The sequence below is a fragment of the Tachysurus vachellii genome, chromosome 7, assembly GCF_030014155.1.
Source record: "Tachysurus vachellii isolate PV-2020 chromosome 7, HZAU_Pvac_v1, whole genome shotgun sequence".
NCBI lineage: Eukaryota > Metazoa > Chordata > Actinopteri > Siluriformes > Bagridae > Tachysurus > Tachysurus vachellii.
In genome coordinates, this window is record NC_083466.1 from 12,338,953 (window position 1) to 12,357,821 (window position 18,869).

The 18,869-nt window shown below is 35.5% G+C and overlaps 1 protein-coding gene across 1 annotated transcript in view; it reads right to left on the reverse strand.

Annotated features, from left to right (window-relative positions):
* The window catches only part of LOC132847952 (collagen alpha-1(XXV) chain), a 134,400-nt gene that overhangs the window by 49,000 nt on the left and 66,531 nt on the right, over positions 1 to 18,869 (reverse strand). Inside the window, exons 3-4 of the mRNA XM_060873456.1 lie at positions 13,596 to 13,640; positions 9,505 to 9,512 (exon numbers count right to left, since the gene is read on the reverse strand). Coding sequence (XP_060729439.1) covers positions 9,505 to 9,512; positions 13,596 to 13,640 — 53 coding nt within the window. The remainder of the gene's footprint in view (positions 1 to 9,504; positions 9,513 to 13,595; positions 13,641 to 18,869) is intronic.

The following is an 18,869-nucleotide window of genomic DNA, read 5'->3' on the forward strand; positions in this document are numbered from 1 at the left end:
AGAAGACTACATCCTGCCACTACATTATCAGGAGGTCACTGTTTCCAGATTGAATTTTACAGCTATGTTGGGAGGAAGAGACCGCAAAATTTTCTAAAACTACCAAGATCCAGCGTTTTCCTTCAGCTTGCTTATTGTCAGCAGAACGACACAAAAGGCCAAATTAATTAAATAGTGACATCCTGTTAGTATGATGGAGTTCAGCAACCATTCACTGTGGCACAATTCATGGTGGTTTGAGAAAAAATAGTCTTGTTTAAAACACATATTCTGTCAATTTTTAAAACATTTCAACTAGTAACTACTAATATTAAAAACAATTAAAGAAATGCATTCTGTAAATATTTCGCAATCGAGGAGATTCATGACTATTATAATTTGCTAGTTTTTGCTGCTCTTCTATTACCAACTAAACACACTTCTGTAAATGTAGCTAACCAGTACATGCTCTAACATCAGCTTTTAATGCACCTATTAAAAGGAAAAATATCTAACATATATGTGCATATTCCTTCTTTCCAAACTATAATTACAGAAAACCTCAACAGAATTTTTAAGAACAATGGTGTAAATCACATTTTTCATATATTCTACTTCAGCAAATATTTAATAAAATGTTTGTTTTTCATGAAAACACTGCGTAAATACATAGTTTTTCTTAACCGAAGTTCATCTTATTTAATTTTTACTTTTTTTAATATCCAACTGAAAATCTAGCCTTTACCCCCTAATCATTCCCAAAACATTCAACCTGTTATTATCCATAATAAAACAGGGATCCTTTTACAGATGAGATCTTTTGTTTGTTTACTATATCTTTCACTGAGTTCATATTTCCTCCCACTGTTCAGCAACAATAGTGACAGTTTGACAGTTTGTATTCAGTAGTGCAAGCACAAGGCTGGAAAGCTTCCACCAGTTTCACTGTTGTTGACATGAACATAAGGGTCCTAATGAGGTCACTACAGTTTAACTCTGTGGTCCAGCACTCACTCACTCACTCATTTTCTACCGCTTATCCGAACTACCTCGGGTCACGGGGAGCCTGTGCCTATCTCAGGCGTCATCGGGCATCAAGGCAGGATACACCCTGGACGGAGTGCCAACCCATCGCAGGGCACACACACACACACACTCTCATTCATTCACACAATCACACACTACAGACAATTTTCCAGAGATGCCAATCAACCTACCATGCATGTCTTTGGCCCGGGGGAGGAAACCGGAGTACCCGGAGGAAACCCCCGAGGCACGGGGAGAACATGCAAACTCCACACACACAAGGCGGAGGCGGGAATCGAACCCCGACCCTGGAGGTGCGAGGCGAACGTGCTAACCACTAATCCACCACTATTTTTTTTTTTTAACTCTTTCAAATATTTTTATATTTCTATTTACAAAAATGACTGTTGAACTACATTGTTAATCTGTACTTCAAGTACTTCAGAAGTACTTCAAAATAAAATACTGCTTTTATTATTATTATTATTAGTAGTAGTAGTAGTAGTAGTAGTAGTAGTAGTAGTAGTAGTGGTGGTATTATTATTATTATTATTATTATTATTATTATTATTATTATTATTATCACAGGTTTGAGACTTATATTTAATATATGTAATCCAAGCATTTGATTGCCCCGTGAAATCAATCACTGTCACTCAAAGGCCTTGAACCTCATTTTTAAAAGTAGTTACAGTCAATACCCTCTTTTAGACATCAAATGAAGATTAATAGCCTTTTCAAGAAGAACTGTAGCCAGTATTTATCTAGCACAACCATTAGAAGGCTTGTGTTAATAACTGCAGTGACAGCCTAGTTCATATACATACATTTTAAGAAGGTATTAGCTTCAGAAAGATGCTGTTCATGTACTGAACACCTATTAGGGACCAACTGACTAAGTAATTGTGTTAAGTCACTTTGAGTTAACAAGAAAAACAAATATTTCCAAATCTATTTTACTGGAGCAGGGACCTTTGGAGACATTTTCAAGCCATTTAAAAGGAAATTAAAGCTAAATTTCTGTGAATGCATGTATGAAATGATCCCCGTTTTAATGATTTTTTAAACCAGTACATTAGTGTTCCATTCTGCCAGCAGAGTGGAAATTGGCTTATAGGACATTTTCAGTCAGTATAAACAAATTAATTATTTTATTGCCGCAAGTCTGATATAAAATGGGTCAGGAAACTGTTGGCTTTCAGTGTGAGACATTTTACCTCCGTTGGGGTAGGTGGTAGGTGGGGTAGTGGATGAAGGTAACACGTTCAAATTTTACACGCTTATGAACAAGCACATCACTGAGCAGAAATGAGTTTGATAACACCATTTACTTTGAGTTTACTGATTTAAAGCACAAACACTATCTATATAAAGCTATCTGAGGATAGATATAGTTGAAGAATGTTGCTCCTTTTTAGGATAATTTGCAAATGATAAGACTTCATATATTTATTCAAATCTTTATTCTGTTTTGTAACCTAGTAAATAGGATCATTAAACGGTATAAAATCTTTTAGCAGTCAGTTTTATATTTCAGTTATGGATTTATCTATTGTGCTGTCAAAGGTCTGTTACAAAGCTACTTAAAAGTAGCTTAAAAGTACTTAAAAGTAGCTTTGTTTAATTATTTTGAGGGGCATAACCACAATATATTCATTTTCCTTACCTTATTGGACCTATGATAGAGCTACAATGAAAGTTAGGCCTTTGCAGTACATATAGTATGCTTCATTAAAAAACCACACCTGCTTCAAAGAAAGGCCTACACACAGACTATACAGTACTTAATGGTGGTAGCTGTTAAAACTGCGAATGGAGAAAATCCAGAGTGGCAATTGTGGTAAAACATGGCCATAAAAAGAGTCATTTTGACTGCCCTCCACTTACTGAGGAAGTGCTTGATTATGAGGAATGGCAGACTACTTTATGTAAATGGGCAGACACAAAGGTTGCTATTGTTTTCCAAATTTTACTCATCCGTACCTGCTATTGCCATTAGTCACTTGAGTCAATGAATTTAGTATTTCATGATGTATTTTCATGAATGAATGCCAAAACACCTCTATAGACAAAGCTTTAAGTATATTGTATGTTGATAAATATTTCTTACACACATGAAACAGTCTTGATTATATGAAATCACTCTCTGGTAATGAGCAAGTCTTGTGAATTAAGCACATAAATCAATGGCAGCTCTGGGATGAGCAGGTAAACAAACCAATAGATCATGATAACAAGAGAGCAAGTGGAGGTAATTGCCACTACACTCTTCCTGAAGAGACTTTAATGCTTTAGTGGGCAGTTCACTAAATGAACACCAAACCACAAGCCTAAAAAAAGAGCTAAGACTAATGGCATACCTCATGTCTGTATGTTAGGTCTGAATCAGAACCCTTAAGCAAGGAGCCATGTGGAATGTTTTCGAATTGGAAATCTAATGGAGGACAGGGATGTAAGCAATCAGAACAGAGTGGGCAAGAACAGATTACCACAAAGTGGCTGGTACTTGTCAAGGGAATCACAGTGTTGGAGGTTAGGCTGGAATAGAAAAACCACTGGAAAACTGACTTTGGGGGAAAGCATCTGGTTCCCATAATCGCATTGTATCACAATTGGTCTGGCCCAAAGTAGCTTTAATGATGGTTGCATATGTGCACATGTGTCCATAGTGGTACATTGTATGGCTGAACAAAGTGGTTTAGTTGAAGGAGTCATGCAATAAAGAACCACAAAGGTTCAATGTGCTGCCAGGCGAGTTAATTAGCTGTTCACCTTGCATTTAACTGAACTGTGTCTCTGCTTAGCACTCGACACACTCTCACACTCAGTAATCTCACTTTAACTTAGTCTGTACTGGACTCTATACTAGATATACACAGATGTCTGAGAGAGAGTGCTCAAAAAATTAGGACTTGCTTTAAAAGCTAGATCATGTACATATTGCTGTTTCTAATAAATGCTACACTTGACAATGACTACATGCAGCTCTGCAAAAATGTTATTTTTATTTTAAAATGTTATGCCATTTTTACACAAAGGTGCATGTGAGTTATTATCGTTGGATGTGTTTTACATTTTACTGACATAGTATTACTGAAGGTAAACTTTTGACTTCAGTTGCTATTTAACAGACATGCTAGATTTCTTATGCTAATTATCCTGCTTTATTGAATATGAACATACTTCCAAAAAATAGTGTGATAAATGATTGAGACCAGCATGAGTTGCTATCTTTTGACAGAGGAACTAATGTGAATGCCAGAAGACTAAAATAATACAAAAAATGAGAATGTCCATTAGTTTTGGTACTGGAGTTAACGTGCACTGATGATCTTAACAATTACATTTTGGGAAAGTACTAAAAAGGGCTTTCAATCACAAACAAAAACTGTTGAACACAAGCAAAATAGCAGTTTTCTAAAAAAAAAAAAAAAGGACATAAAAATACTGTAGACTTTAGAGACAAAGTCTTATGGATGGAATGAAGAAATTGTGTATGAAAAATGGAACTACTCATGATCCAAAGCATAACACTTCATCTGTGAACCATGGTGACATGGGTATGTACAGCCGCCAGAGGAACTGCTCGCTTGTCTTTACTGATGATGTGACTGCTGACAGCAGCAGCAGAATGAATTTTGAAGTATACAGAAGCATCATAGCTGCTCGGATGCAGCCAATTACCTAACGGGTGGTGCATCATCTTGCAATGACGGCAAGTGGTGAGGGACAATTGTTGTCAGTGAAAAAAATGGAATGTCATCCTGAAAAAGGTCAAGTCACTGAAAGAACATCATCTGAGATCTTCTGACTTGTATAACAAAAAGAATTATTTTGTGATTTAAAAATGAGAATGCATAAACAAGGCCGTGATTTATATACAGATTATCCAGTATAGTGTAATCACCTCCCAGTGAAGAATTTATCAATATATACTATATAGCATCATATTTCCTTTTTGTCAATACTCTACTGTACCATAGTGCCAAAATTCATTGTAATAATCCTGTACCTTGCTCACAGAATTTCATTTCTTTGCTGATATAAATATACCCTTAATTTAATCATTTGCTATTAGTTTTATCCATGAACTTCTTGCCTGACAGTTTCAGCTCGACATTGCTGATCCTTGGAACCCTGATTTTCCAATCAACAACCCAGAGACTTAATCGCTTATATTAGCTATATTCTAAGTGAAAAGGTAGATATCCAGTCTATATAGGAAGCTATTTGGAGAGTCAGGGAAGGTTTATTCCACCACCAGGGTGCAGGGTGATGTCCTCCTTATATTTGAGGAATGAAGACTCACGTTGAGCGATGCTACAGGCTTACAGGAGATGTGAATAAAGGGGGGTTGATAAATGTCTTATGTGAGTATGGGTCCATTTTTGGCCTTGCAGCCAAGCAGCGGTGTTTTAAAATCTGATGTGGGCAGGAAGCTAGTGGAGGAAAGGCATCTCATGTGAATTAATACTGAAGGGCTTTATAAAAGAGATGCTGCTATCGTTCTTGTTGGTGGTGGTTGAGTTGTTGAACCCACAAATGCATTTTAGATTTGCAATCAATTTGTAAAGAGTATTTTCTTCAGTATTACTAAAACATTCATTCATTCATTCATTTTCTACCGCTTATATCCGAACTACCTCGGGTCACGGGGAGCCTGTGCCTATCTCAGGTGTCATTGGGCATCAAGGCAGGATACACCCTGGACAGAGTGCCAACCCATCACAGGGCAAACACACACTCTCATTCACTCACGTAATCACACACTACGGATAATTTTCCAGAGATACCAATCAACCTACCATGCTTGTCTTTGGACCGGGGGAGGAAACCGGAGTACCGGGAGGAAACCCCCGAGGCACGGGGAGAACATGCAAACTCCACACACACAAGGTGGAGGCGGGAATCGAACCCCCAACCCTGGAGGTGTGAGGCGAACGTGCTAACCACTAAGCCACCGTGCCCCCTATTACTAAAACATTTCTCATATAAATGTTTTCATTTAATAATCAAAATTTTGACTTGCATATATGCCAGTATTTAATTAAATAGCCACAAATGTTTAAAATTTCTCTGATAAGATTTGATGAAACAGCACTCGTTCTGCTGCTGAGCTTGATAACAACAAGCTTAGAAAATATACATATCTCACAATGTTACAGCAGTATTACTGTTGCTTGAAAGCTTCTGTTGTCGCAGTACAAATATCCTGTAATAGATGTAAGTCTCTGGTTTCACTTGGCCTACTGAATAAACCAGATTGAATCTGGCTGATTTGAAATGCCTGTCAACACTGAAACTTTTTCTATACTTTTTGCACAATATGAAAAGCCTTCCAAAAATCCCCATATGTTGTCCTGATTCTTGGCAGCATTGGGATGGTACAGACGTCAATCCTTGTCACTTCTTGTCCTCCTTGTATTAGGTTTTGCTCATTTTGGTTTCTGTTACATTGTTTTTTTTTCTGGTACAGTCCCCGAAGTATACTGTATGTAATATACAATAACATTCACCAAGCAACACATATTTTGTTTGGGCTCTCACTATATTTAAGGTTTACACCCACAATTCTATGACGCTGATAGTTTCTACAGTTAACCTAACCTCATGCTGATAGACACAGTGTCTGGTATTTATATCCTTCAAGCTTTTCATGAACTATACATACACATATCCTTATGCTAAAAAAAAAACTTAGTAAATCAAACCTCAAACAACTGTTTTTTTCCCTAGAGGGTATGTTTTTCCCTTTATATGTTTTGCTAATAGAAATCAAATATAAAATAGATTTTCTTAGCATCATTGGGCAATTCAGTGATTCCATATGCAGGGATGGATGGCTATCAGGGTGGGGGTTCATATTTGAATCCAGCTGTGCCATCTCTAGCTGGTCGTCTTTGAGACTGTGTTTGAAGATGTCTTCTACTTTAATTGCTAGGCAATGCACAAACCAGTCAGGAGTTGGTCCACTCAGATCAAAGCTTCTCATGAGACAAACGAGAAGACTTTTGAACAGGAATCATCAAATTCACAGATGATTTGTGGACATTAAAATTGTGTATAGTCTTTATTTGTACAGATTATGTTCACAGAGGGTACTGAATGTAATTCATATCTATGAAACTCTCATTTCTCACTTGCATGATTTTTTTTCCTGACTTGTTAAAATGCCATGATAATTAGTAGCAAGTTAGTGTTTGGACTCTCCTAAATCTCTTTACAGCAGAGGTGAGGTATAAAGCTGATCAAAGTCCAACTGGAAGATGTTTTATTAACAGGTGCACTACATTATGAATGCTGCCAAGGGCTGAGCTCCTGGGTGTCTCCAAGGTTTTTCTAATCCTGGGCAGACCTACTGCATAATTCATTTACCGTGACACACTGTTCCTTCAAGTAATTTCGTAGGGGAAAAAAAAACCCTGGAAAAATGCAATTCCATGCCAATAGTTTATGTGAATGCTTATAGGCTGACTGGTAGTCATAAGGTCTAATAAAACTAACTAACTAATTAACTAACTAACTAACTAACTAAATAAATAAATAAATAAATAAATAAATAAATAAATAAATAAATAGACAAATATATAAACGGTCTATAACAAATGTATTCCATGCAAAATTATGCTCTGTGTATAACACATTATTATTTAAAGAATCACATGTTTACCTTGTTATGCTAATGCTTCAGTGAATTGTATTCTAGAATGAATCTGTTAGTTTTAGTTTAGCCTGAGAAACAGATTTTATTCTAATGTCCTTGCTGACATTATTGTGCAGCCTTAATTGTGTCCATTGCATACACAATGACAGAATATTTTTTTTTCAGACTAACACATCAAGAACACATGCCAAACAGAAGCTAGGATATGGAACAAGGATATGGAACTAATTGCTTGTTTTGGTTTTATTTAGTTTCTAAAAGAAAAAAGGTTTAAATTTATGCTTTTTTTATTTTTTGTTTCTGTGATTTAAATGAATTGTTTCTTTGCTTTATTTCATTATCATGATTGCACACATTTAATGGTACTGTATACTAATTCATGGGGCATAAATGTGCCTTAATGCATTGCTAAACTGTCTCTTTGTTCAGTCATGATTGCTGCAGTGGTTGGTATTCTTTTTTTCCAAAGACACATTAATCTATTTATGTAAGGCAACATAACTATAGTAAAATGTGTTTGCTAATTTTTTATTTTTATTTGTCTGGAGAAAACCAGTGGCTAACTGCTGAGTGATTTTCCAATCTTTTTGTTGTTCTCAAAATTCCTAAATAATAAAAGTTCCATTATGTGAATTACAATATCTCCAAAACATTATCTGGAGGAGTGAAATAGAACACATGAAAAGAAAATAAACGCTTTTCCATCTTGCTTCTCTTTTGTTCTTTCTTATATTGCCTATTGAACTGAAAGTTTTAAAACCATCTGTGAGTTTCAGAGCCTATTTCAAATCATACACCTCTCTAACGTTCGTTGGATTATTTCAGATAATCGGCAGAAATCTCTTCATTTTCTATTTTTATCCAATAATTATGGGATCTTCTTCGCTTGAATTATTATACAGCACATCACTGTTAGTTAGAAATATCCATTTTAGAAGCGCTGTAGATAGAACCATACAGTGCTTTCAATCATTTAGTTGATACTGAAAATGATGCTCTGTTGGTGTATATTGAAAAAAAAATATATTTTAATTGAGTCCCAAGATCCTCTAAAAAAAAAAAACATCAATTCCTTGTTTTTTTCTAGTGATTTTCTGTCTTAGCATGGGTTGATACTCAACACCCAACAGAGTAATTGATGGCTGAATAAAACCACCTTTACCACCTGGCTTCATCTTCCTTCTAACCTGAAATATGTCTGACAGCTGTCTGGGTGTGTAAAAAGAATTCTCGTTCTTTTTACACACAAAAAAAAGCGTCTTGTTTTTTTGTGGTTCTGCATTGCTATATACATTAAACTGCACACAACTTCTGTGAATTAAATGAAACAAACCTATATTACTTGCTTTGACCCAGATTATGTTTGGACTGTCAGAGTCTCTAATGGTTAAATATGACTTTATATTTATCATCCTGATTGCGGATATTTTTTTTTATCTGTTTGAAGCAGAATGCTTTTCTAATAACTTTGTACCGCAGACTCTTTTTTTTTTAGACAAGGTCCTGGCAAACTGTCACTGTTTGGTAAAATTTGCTCCAACTCATTTCTGCATTAGAGAAAACCATCACATTTGGATTTTCCTCCACAGATTTATCCTTTGGTTTTGTTTATAAACCACAGGCTTAGCCTACTGCATGACACGAACAATGAGAAATGAGATTTTTCTGACAACATGACTGCAATAAAAAAAAAGAATATATAGAAAAGACACAATTATTAATGATTTGTAAATGAAAATGTAGGTCACTTCCAATCCCAAGTCATCAGAGGCTTTACCTTCAAAGACGTACAATCATTCATTCAAATGAAATTCAGCTCTTTCCATGTTACTTACAGGGGGTCCTAGGAAGAGAAAAGAGAAAAGAGAAAAGAAAGAAAAATGATCAATCATAATTTGGACAAATTAGAAGACAAGAGATCAGTTACTCTTTCAGGAGATGTCCATTAGCAGCCGTGTTTTAGATGCTCCTGGCATTGTTTCAACTCCAAATTAGCCTAAAATAAATCAATATAAATATATTATACCCTAAGGGAAAGTACATGCTTCCGGCTAGTCTATTTCAACTCACGAGTATCACTGAATCTCATTTCTGCCTGCATGCAGATTCATGTGATTTATTAATACTCTTTGCATATAAAATTAGCACCTAGGAAAAATATCCACATATCTTCTTTCCTAGCTCTTGTTTGTTAACAATAACCCAGAAGAGAATCAGATATAGCTTTTACCAAGAGATATGGGCTGATTTTATATTCAGCATGGTCTTTTTCCCCATTTCAGTAACATCCTTTAGCCCAATTTGTCCGCCAATTTACAAAAAAAAGTAAAAAAGGCTTCACTGCCCTTCCAGTACTGCACTTTATGTGTGTAATATCATTATATGAGGGATGTTGTAGCTTAGTGGTTAAGGTGTTGGACCATGGATCAGAGGGTCATGAATTTGAATCCCAGGTCCACCAAGCTGTTACTGTTGGGCCCTTAAGCAAAGTCCTTAACCCTCTGTTGTATAAAACAAGATTAAATATAAGTTGCTCTGGCTAAAGGTGTCTGCTTTTAATTTCACAAGGGAATTTTTATGTTTGAAATTATGTAGAAATAAATAAATAATAACTTGAAGATCTGAAATTTTTTAAATACAGTCTTTAAAATATGTCCTTGAGCACAATACTTTTATAATGACACTTTTTATTTTTTGCCTTCAAAACGATGTTTAACTTAATAGTTAACTGATGATTCATGAGAGAATGAGAGTAATTACACTGTAGATTAATGTACAGTATGTACACATTCCAAATCTGAAAATTTCCTTTCATGAAAAAACCTTTTCATTTCCTAAGTTCTAACGCCTTTTTCAATCATAAAGGTTACCTATGAAGATTAATTAAACAGCTGCCTCGACATGCGGAGGTGTGTTAGTTTAAGAGCTTCTTAACCTTTAACAAGGTATTCAAGTAATTTTTCTTTGTGAGCTTACAACATACAATGTATATACAGATAAAGTATAGTGAATAACAATAAAAAAAACTACAATATTTATAGAAAATATGAATAAACTAAATAAATGTTCAGTTAGATTGTAAAACCCAAGGTACATTTAAAGATATGTTCAGTTAACTAAAGTAGAATGTATTTAAATACACTATATTCATACAGGTATGTGCAACACAGGAAACACTGCAGCTCCATCTTTTCGAGCTCAGTCCAAAAACCTATGAGTGAAGATAAATAGCCCGGCTTCTGTCCTGGAATCCTTTGAATGTTTGACATTGTCTACCTTAATGATTAATGTCTTCTTGGCAAGGTGGCAAGGTAGACTCTGCATGATCATAAGAAAGGGCAAGTAATTATCACCTGCAGATATGACAGGAAGGTCTGGAACAGCCTTGGGTACTGACAGCTGCGTAGGTCATGATTTGCAAGCTCTGTTATTTTATAATAATACCCATGTGTATTATGTTTACTTTGATAGTAGTTCATTACTGTTTAATACATTATCATTAGAATGCTATCATTCTTTTATGACAAACTCCCTCTGTGGAAGTGAAAGGAATTTGGTTACTTTTATCATGCTTAGAAGTAGCAGACTTTTCATAAATATATCCATCTTGCCTCATTGCATCTCCTGTGTTTGTTTAAAATATCCCCACAAAATTGTTAGAACATATCCCAGTGGTCCTTTCACCTACAGTTACTTAATTATTGAAATATATTATAATTAAGTGGAGTTATTTTTCAAAGCCTGCTGGTTATATTAATTTTTTTTATAGATATACTAGATGGTTTTCTCCATTGAGTGTTATTGTTTTGTTAAACAATTTATTTAATCTGGATAAACTGCTGGAGTGAAAGCTTTTAATAGATTTTTTCCTGTGGTCATTTGGTCAGAAAATCAAGGGCTCTGAACTACTCTGAGGAAGTGAATAGGCGCCTATGTGCGTGTAAGTGCATTCAAGCACTGACCACCCGTTCTGCACGGTCATAGATAACCGCTACACTCTTACTCAACAGCTATATCCTTCAACCACTAACCCCACCTATGACTGCTCCAGTCAGCCAAGCCAGAAAATGCCTGTTCCTCTCAAACCCTATTCACACTCCCTAATTTTGAGCTTTAGTTCCTGGGTAAACACTTTGGTTTTTTTCCAGTTTGCTTTTGCCCCTCAATTAACTGGTTACTTTTGGGCAGAGTCTACTCAGATGAAAGGATGTTCCATCCATCCAGACAGTCTTCCCACATGTTTGGTGTTTCTCACCTTGGAAACCCACTGGTCTTCATTTAACTGAGTGGTCAAAAAACGAAAATCTTTCTCTAATCAAAGCGCCATACATGCAAGTTGGATGTAGCACAAAGTTCCTAGCGAATATAAGATATTCATATTTGTGGTGTATAGTGAATATATAAATATAATAAAGATAGAGATGTTCTTTAATTGTGTTTATATTTGGGGATTGAGATTTAACCAATGTTTTTTTCTGAAAGGCCAATAGAAATTTTACATCTCAGTATATTTCATTCCTTTATGAGAGGGAACCTGAATCATATACAGTTTTACTTCATGTGGACCATTAGTCTAATGCGTAAAGGTGAGAGTAAAAGAACATCTCAAGAACTCATTATTTGAGCATCAGCTCACATTTGTTTTGGCTTGTCTTTGGACCACATCCTAAATGGAAGTGTATGTGTGTGGTCGCAGACCAGAGCTGGAAACTGTAAATCTGGCCTGGATAAAAGTGTGTGGCCCAAGTGTAAAATGCCTTGATATGCTTGGTCTGGCTGTGCAACATGCTGATAGAGAAACATAATGATGCAGTTCAAATATCAGCACAATAGAGGGGATTGTTGTCTTATTGTATACCGTTACTATGAATGATTGTACAGTGTTACACATTGTTCTTGCTGGCATTGGCTGCTTTTCCAGTCAATTTATCCACAGAAGGTTATTTCAGATTTCACTTCTACATAAAGCAACCTCAAAAGTACACATCCTACCAAAGAAAATTGACCAAACTTTTTTTAAGCATCATGCAAAATACCAACACGATGCATCAATTTCTTTCTTAGCTTTGAAGTGACATGCAGGGTGAATGTTAGTTTGAAATATATACCACAGGAATATATACAAAATCATCCACTCAACCGAAAACAAAACTTTAAGCTATTCACGAGATTCTAAATTAATTTAGTAAAATTCAGAGCAGAGCCCTTTGAATGCAAACATCAAAAGTCAGCTAGAATATTTGGCCAGTCTCCTGATTAATTCCGGCAACTTGAAAGCCCACATCAGTATTAATAATAATGGAGTCCAATGTCCTGTCTATTCTATCAGTGACCGCCTTCATTTCCTTTCCAATGAGCTAACCACTACCTCATAGCTCAAACTCACTGAGGAAAAAGCTTTTATATTCAGTGATTCAAATTTATATGCAGTCATTTGGTTTTTATGGAGTGACTACCTTTGCTCCAATAGTATCATTATACCGTATTCAACCCCTACACCTCTCAACACTTGTGATCATTAGTCTTTAATGTCCTTTATTCATTTCAAATTTGAATTATTTTTTTTTTAGTTCATTATACTTTTATCCAGCATCCATTTTATATGGTTTGTGGGTAGGGCAATGTTAATGTGAGTCTGCCAGAAATGAATTAGTTCTATTTTTTGCAGTATTTGATGGTCTGTTCAAGGTATGAACTTCCTACTAAAGGTCCAATAAAAACAGAACTACCAGACGGAGAATTCAACTCTTCCGGGCAGTTGCATTTTAATTCTCCATCATTTTCATTAGGAAAATGTGAAAGGAGTACTTATAACCCTTTCATGAATAAGTTCCATGAATGGGTCTTGTTACTTGTTTTGAAGACCGTCTGCTGAGTGAGAGGACATGGATACTGAACCATGAGGTGTTAGAAAGAAATAACTCACCAGGTTCTCCGTTGTGTCCTCTTCTTCCTCGCTTTCCCGGTGGGCCTAGAAATGTGAAAGAAAGAAAGAAAGAAAGAAAGAAAGAAAGAAAGAAAGAAAGAAAGAAAGAAAGAAAGAAAGAAAGAAAGAAAAATCCTTAGATATTCATAGTTTTCGCTTCAGACTTTGTCAAATATCTAAAAGGTAAAAAGCACGCAGTGTTCAGACTGAGGTTTGATTCAAATGTTTTGTAGACTTCCTGCTTCTTCGGGCTATACAAGTTTCATTAAGAATCTAAAATGAAAAAAGACATTTCCAAGTAACAAATATGCACTTGATAGTTTATTTTGTACCCACCAATTTATCCAAATAGTGGGTACATTTATTTCTTGTTAGTTTCTTGTTTGTTTCATTTTCAGTTTCTTGTGAGCCTTGAGAAAACTGTGTTTGTGCTAAATGAAAAGAATAATGTTATTACATCACCCGTTAGGTGTAATGTGCAGCAGAGAAAAAGTATTAGGTCTGAAATATTATTGACGAAATTCATGTGAAAGACTTCTGGAGTAGGATAAAGAAAACAATAAAACAAGCAAAAAGTGTCTGTTAATTCAGACATTAACTAAGTTTCAGAAATCAAGACTGAGTCTACATTTTTATATGTTAATTTGCCAATATTTTGCATGTGGTAGTTGTCTCTTTAATTCTGACGCCTTTCCTTGTCAGGGCGAGCAGCTGTGAAAGCAAAGTTTACTGCCTGAGCTAGCCATGAATACAACAGTATTTCACATCACGTACAGTACTTCCTTTTTATTCATAGATCTGAACCTTTTTATTTGTCACTCATAAGTGAAATGCTGAAATGGTACTTTGCAAGAGAGACACTTTTTTTCCTGGAAAGATTTATAAAGTTTGCTCACATTTTGGCATTACAGGGCTGAAAAAAAGATAAATATGTGTTTATTTAAATAAATGTGTGCTAACGGCTAAGCACTAGTTAACAGTCTTGTGGATAAATGTGGATAAATTTTAATCACTTGTTTGTGGTTCATGCTGCATAGTGGCCAGTTGTCCAGCCTTCACAAGGCCATGAATACTGACTTCTGAACTTAGTGATATCCAGGCCTTCTCCTTATACCGGCTTCTTTTGTGAACCCCTGGCTAAACTTTCCCAACTGTAACCAAGTCTCTCATTTCTTTCATAAAAACGATACACTATATTCAGAGTGACATCTTCATAAGCGTGTGGCAGAGGCAGAAAACAAATGACAAGAACCTTATTATTAATCTCAACAATGATCATGCACACAAACATGTCCAATCTGTATAGAACAGAGTTAATTGAACCATGTCTGCTGATTTTTTAAGAGCATGCTGGAACCCATTATAAATCTACACTGTGAGAATAACTATTCCATCATCGTCTTTTTTGTTAGCTTTATATACTAAATGAAGCTCAAAAGCGAGTAAAAAAAATGAAGAGATTCCTGGTCGTATATGGGCCTGTCATCATACCGCCTGAGCACGGAGTCTGCAAAACATATTTAAGAAAGTATTGGAAAAGAAATCTGTCATTGAAGAACATTCCCAAATTGCACTTTATATATATTTAATGTAGTGATGAGCTATAAGGCCTTGAAGAAATAATGGAAATTCATTTCTGCCTATATCCATTACCACCATGTAAAGCAGGAACATTCTGATTAGAATTCAGATTTTTTGGCATTGCTATTGCTAAATGCTAAACTAAGTTGGCTTTTTGCATGACCACTGTAAATTAGTTATATGTGCTATTCTGTGGTTTTGTAGTTGTTTTGGAAACAGCAAAACAGATATATGTCATCTTTGACTAAAATAGCATTATAATCACAAGAGGTCTTGGGCTATTTAAAACTCAACATAAGCTACTAAAGAAAGATCTAAGAAACATCTAAATGAATAGTGAAAATTCCACTCCAAGTAAAATAATTCCTTGAATGAACTACGAATTCCTCAAATCAACTGTAGTATCTTATGACAGACATTGTATGAGATAGCTGTCTCTTTGGACTGACATGTTAAAAGTTTATCTGTGTAACATCCCTGCTCTAAATACAATCCAGGGCCTTTGAGGTCAAGATATAATTTCCAATCGCAATTTTTATGCAGTGTTATTAATCTCTTAACTTTAAGTGAGCCATATAAAACTCTCTACACTTGGTCTTGTCCACTGCATTATACTGAAGCATTCACTGACATCTAATTTTCTCATAGGCTGCATTTTATTGACGTATTGCTCTTATTTATAAATGAGCTGTGTAGGCCAGACATATCTGACTAATTTGCTTAAACAATAATTGTCAGGATGTCAAATTAAGTAATATTGCAAATCTATTGATTAGATATCTATCTATCTTACATAATCATGTTTGATTAATTTAAACATACAAGTAATGCAGCAAGGATCTAATTTCCTTCTTATGGTTGAAATTGTTCAGTGTTTTTCAGCGCTTAGTTTTCAATCAAATGGCATTATGCAGCCAATTAACCAGCAATATAATTAAGAATGGGTGCAAAATAAACATCACTTAAGGCCAATATATGTCACAGACTGCAAGCTTGACTGGTGTCCTAACCATTAGCTTGTCTTGATTTATGCATTCAATGTGCAGCCAACCACCACATCTGTGATGACAGTACATGACATCAGATTATGAGGATAAGTCAACGAGAAAGGGAGGATCTGCTTGTGCACTTGTTGATGGAAATGGATAAAATGTACAGTCCTTTGTAGTAATCCTCACTTATTCCATCTGTATACCGCTTGTAAAACATATAAATGCAACATAAGCATAGTAGCTGTCACCTCTAACAGTTATCCAGTTGCATGTCTGATAACCTCACACTAGACATTATATATTATACATGTATTTGATTAACATATCATGAGGCCATCGGTTAAAGTTTTGTGAGAAAGAACAATGAAACAGGAAACATAAACACAGGATAAAAATGCTGTAGTGTCTGTCTGGCTTTAGACTCCTACAGTGCAGTCTCAGTGTTAACCTGTAAAGTGTACTTTCTATCTACAACACTGCATTATTACGCTATATGAAACAAAGAAAGTCTGTAGTGAAACTGTAGCTGGGTGTGTAGGTGTGTCTGATCATAATTCTCTGATCTTGACTCAGTATAGCCAGTGAACTCGAATACACACACACACTCATACACACAGAACCAGAGCGACACACAGAAAATATTCTTATGAATGACATCAGTTCAGTTGCTGCTACGTCTGGACACAAAACATCAGGAGATGCTGAATGGACTCTTTGTTCTACAGTTTATAAATGTATTGTTTTGGCTAAATATATTCAAATTCTGCTCTTGCTTTGAAGCCAACTATGATCATTAGGCTGCAGGTTTAAGTACCCATGTACATACAGTATGATGAAACTGTGCCAAAATCAAGTTTTTTTTTGTTTGTTTTTTTAAAAAATTTTTTAACCATTACAGAGCAATGCAACTTACTTCATATATGCATCATCTCATAAATAGGCATGATTGGTTAGTGTCACTGTTATTGATGGGGGAGAGAGTTTACAACTCCTTCCACCTAGAAAGTAGGGCACGTTTTTGTTCTCCTGTACTTCTAGCCATAGATGGCTTGGGCAAAGTTGGGATTTGAACGTACAATTGCTGGATGGTAAGGTGAAAGCTTAATGATGGAAAAAAGTATAAACGTATAAAAGTAATAGAAAATAGAAGCAAGTAATTAAGTGCTAATTTGTTGACTGTGCTTATCATAAGAGTCATTAATTCTCTTAATTCATTTCATTTTAAGCTTCATTTAATTTTTTTAAAATTATTTAATGTGTGCAGTTCACCATGTGTTAAGACTCTCTTGGGCTAGATCGAGTCCTTACAATCCTAAGAAGCATTAATTATTTATTGCACTCTGATTCCAAACAGACTGACTGAATGAATGTATGCATACACTGTCAGTTTGTTATCTACCGCTGCTTAGTTCTTCGTTACTGTACATTGACAAATGGTAAGTTGAAACACTTCTCAGTGCAGTAGCAGTTTAACTCAGTGGGCTTCTACTTCCTTGCTGTTTTTGGTTAACCAGTGAATATTTTTTCTGATATCCTTCCAGCAAAGTATTCATCATTTCAGCCCAATTAACAATGTGTAAAATATTAAATCAGGTATTAAAAATGGATTTCCCTTTTGGAATTGAAGCTGTGGCTAAAATAGCTCAGTCCTAAAATCACATCAGCTACATATGAAAGTAGTTTTATTTTTCCCCCCATCCAATACTGACATCTCTCATTGCAAATGCATTCATGAAACGTGTTCAGCTCATCTTTGATGCCAAGAAAAATTTGCACTCACCTATTAGTTAAATTCATCTGATGGCCACATTTAATCATTCATCAGCTAGCGCTATTTGTTTTTCACATTGCAGCAAGGGTCCTTATGGATGGACACTGTAACTATGAGAAGAGCTTTCATCACCTTTGGAGCTCAATGAATTTTCCTCTGGCTGAGTTGAAGACTTAGATATTTGAAACCTTCCCTATGTGTCCAGTTCGATGCAATTATCTTTCCCACAGAGTCCACAGTGGGCCAACTGAAGGCAGAGAATACAGTACTCACAGCCAGTCAATGTAATAAACAAATCAATAGCCAAGCTGTTGTCTCACAACTTAAGTTATGTATTAGCTGGAGTTTCACTCACTGTCAAATACTCAGCTTTATGTAGATTTACTTATGCAGTGCTATTAAGCCATATCATCAAATATAGAACCAATACACCAGCTATTTATTATTATTATTATTATTATTATTATTATTATTATTATTATTATTATTATTATTATTATTAAACACAATTTGCAATAATGCACTGGAAAAGGAAGACACTGTTCTGCCACTTCATGCTTTTTTTTATAAAGAATACAGCCCTGGATACCCAGTTAACCTGACATCTGAAAGGAAATGATGGACAATTAACCAGACAGATGGCCAAAGAGACATTAGTCTCCATCCTGATACTTTTTGGTGACGGCTGTCTTTACACTACGAAACAACAGCTGGTGAGTATTCAACCGGGAATACTGTTTGTAACTTGAGTAATATGTGTTTGGGTGTGTGGTGAGCTCTACATATTTGTCTCTGTCCCTTTAGTCAGCTGTGAGGTACTTCTCAAGGGAAGTGAAAAGATGTCCCAACAGAAACAGAAAAACAGTTGCCTGAATACATCTGGGCATTGAATGAAAGTGTCATTGAGAATATCCAGTGAGACACGCCGGA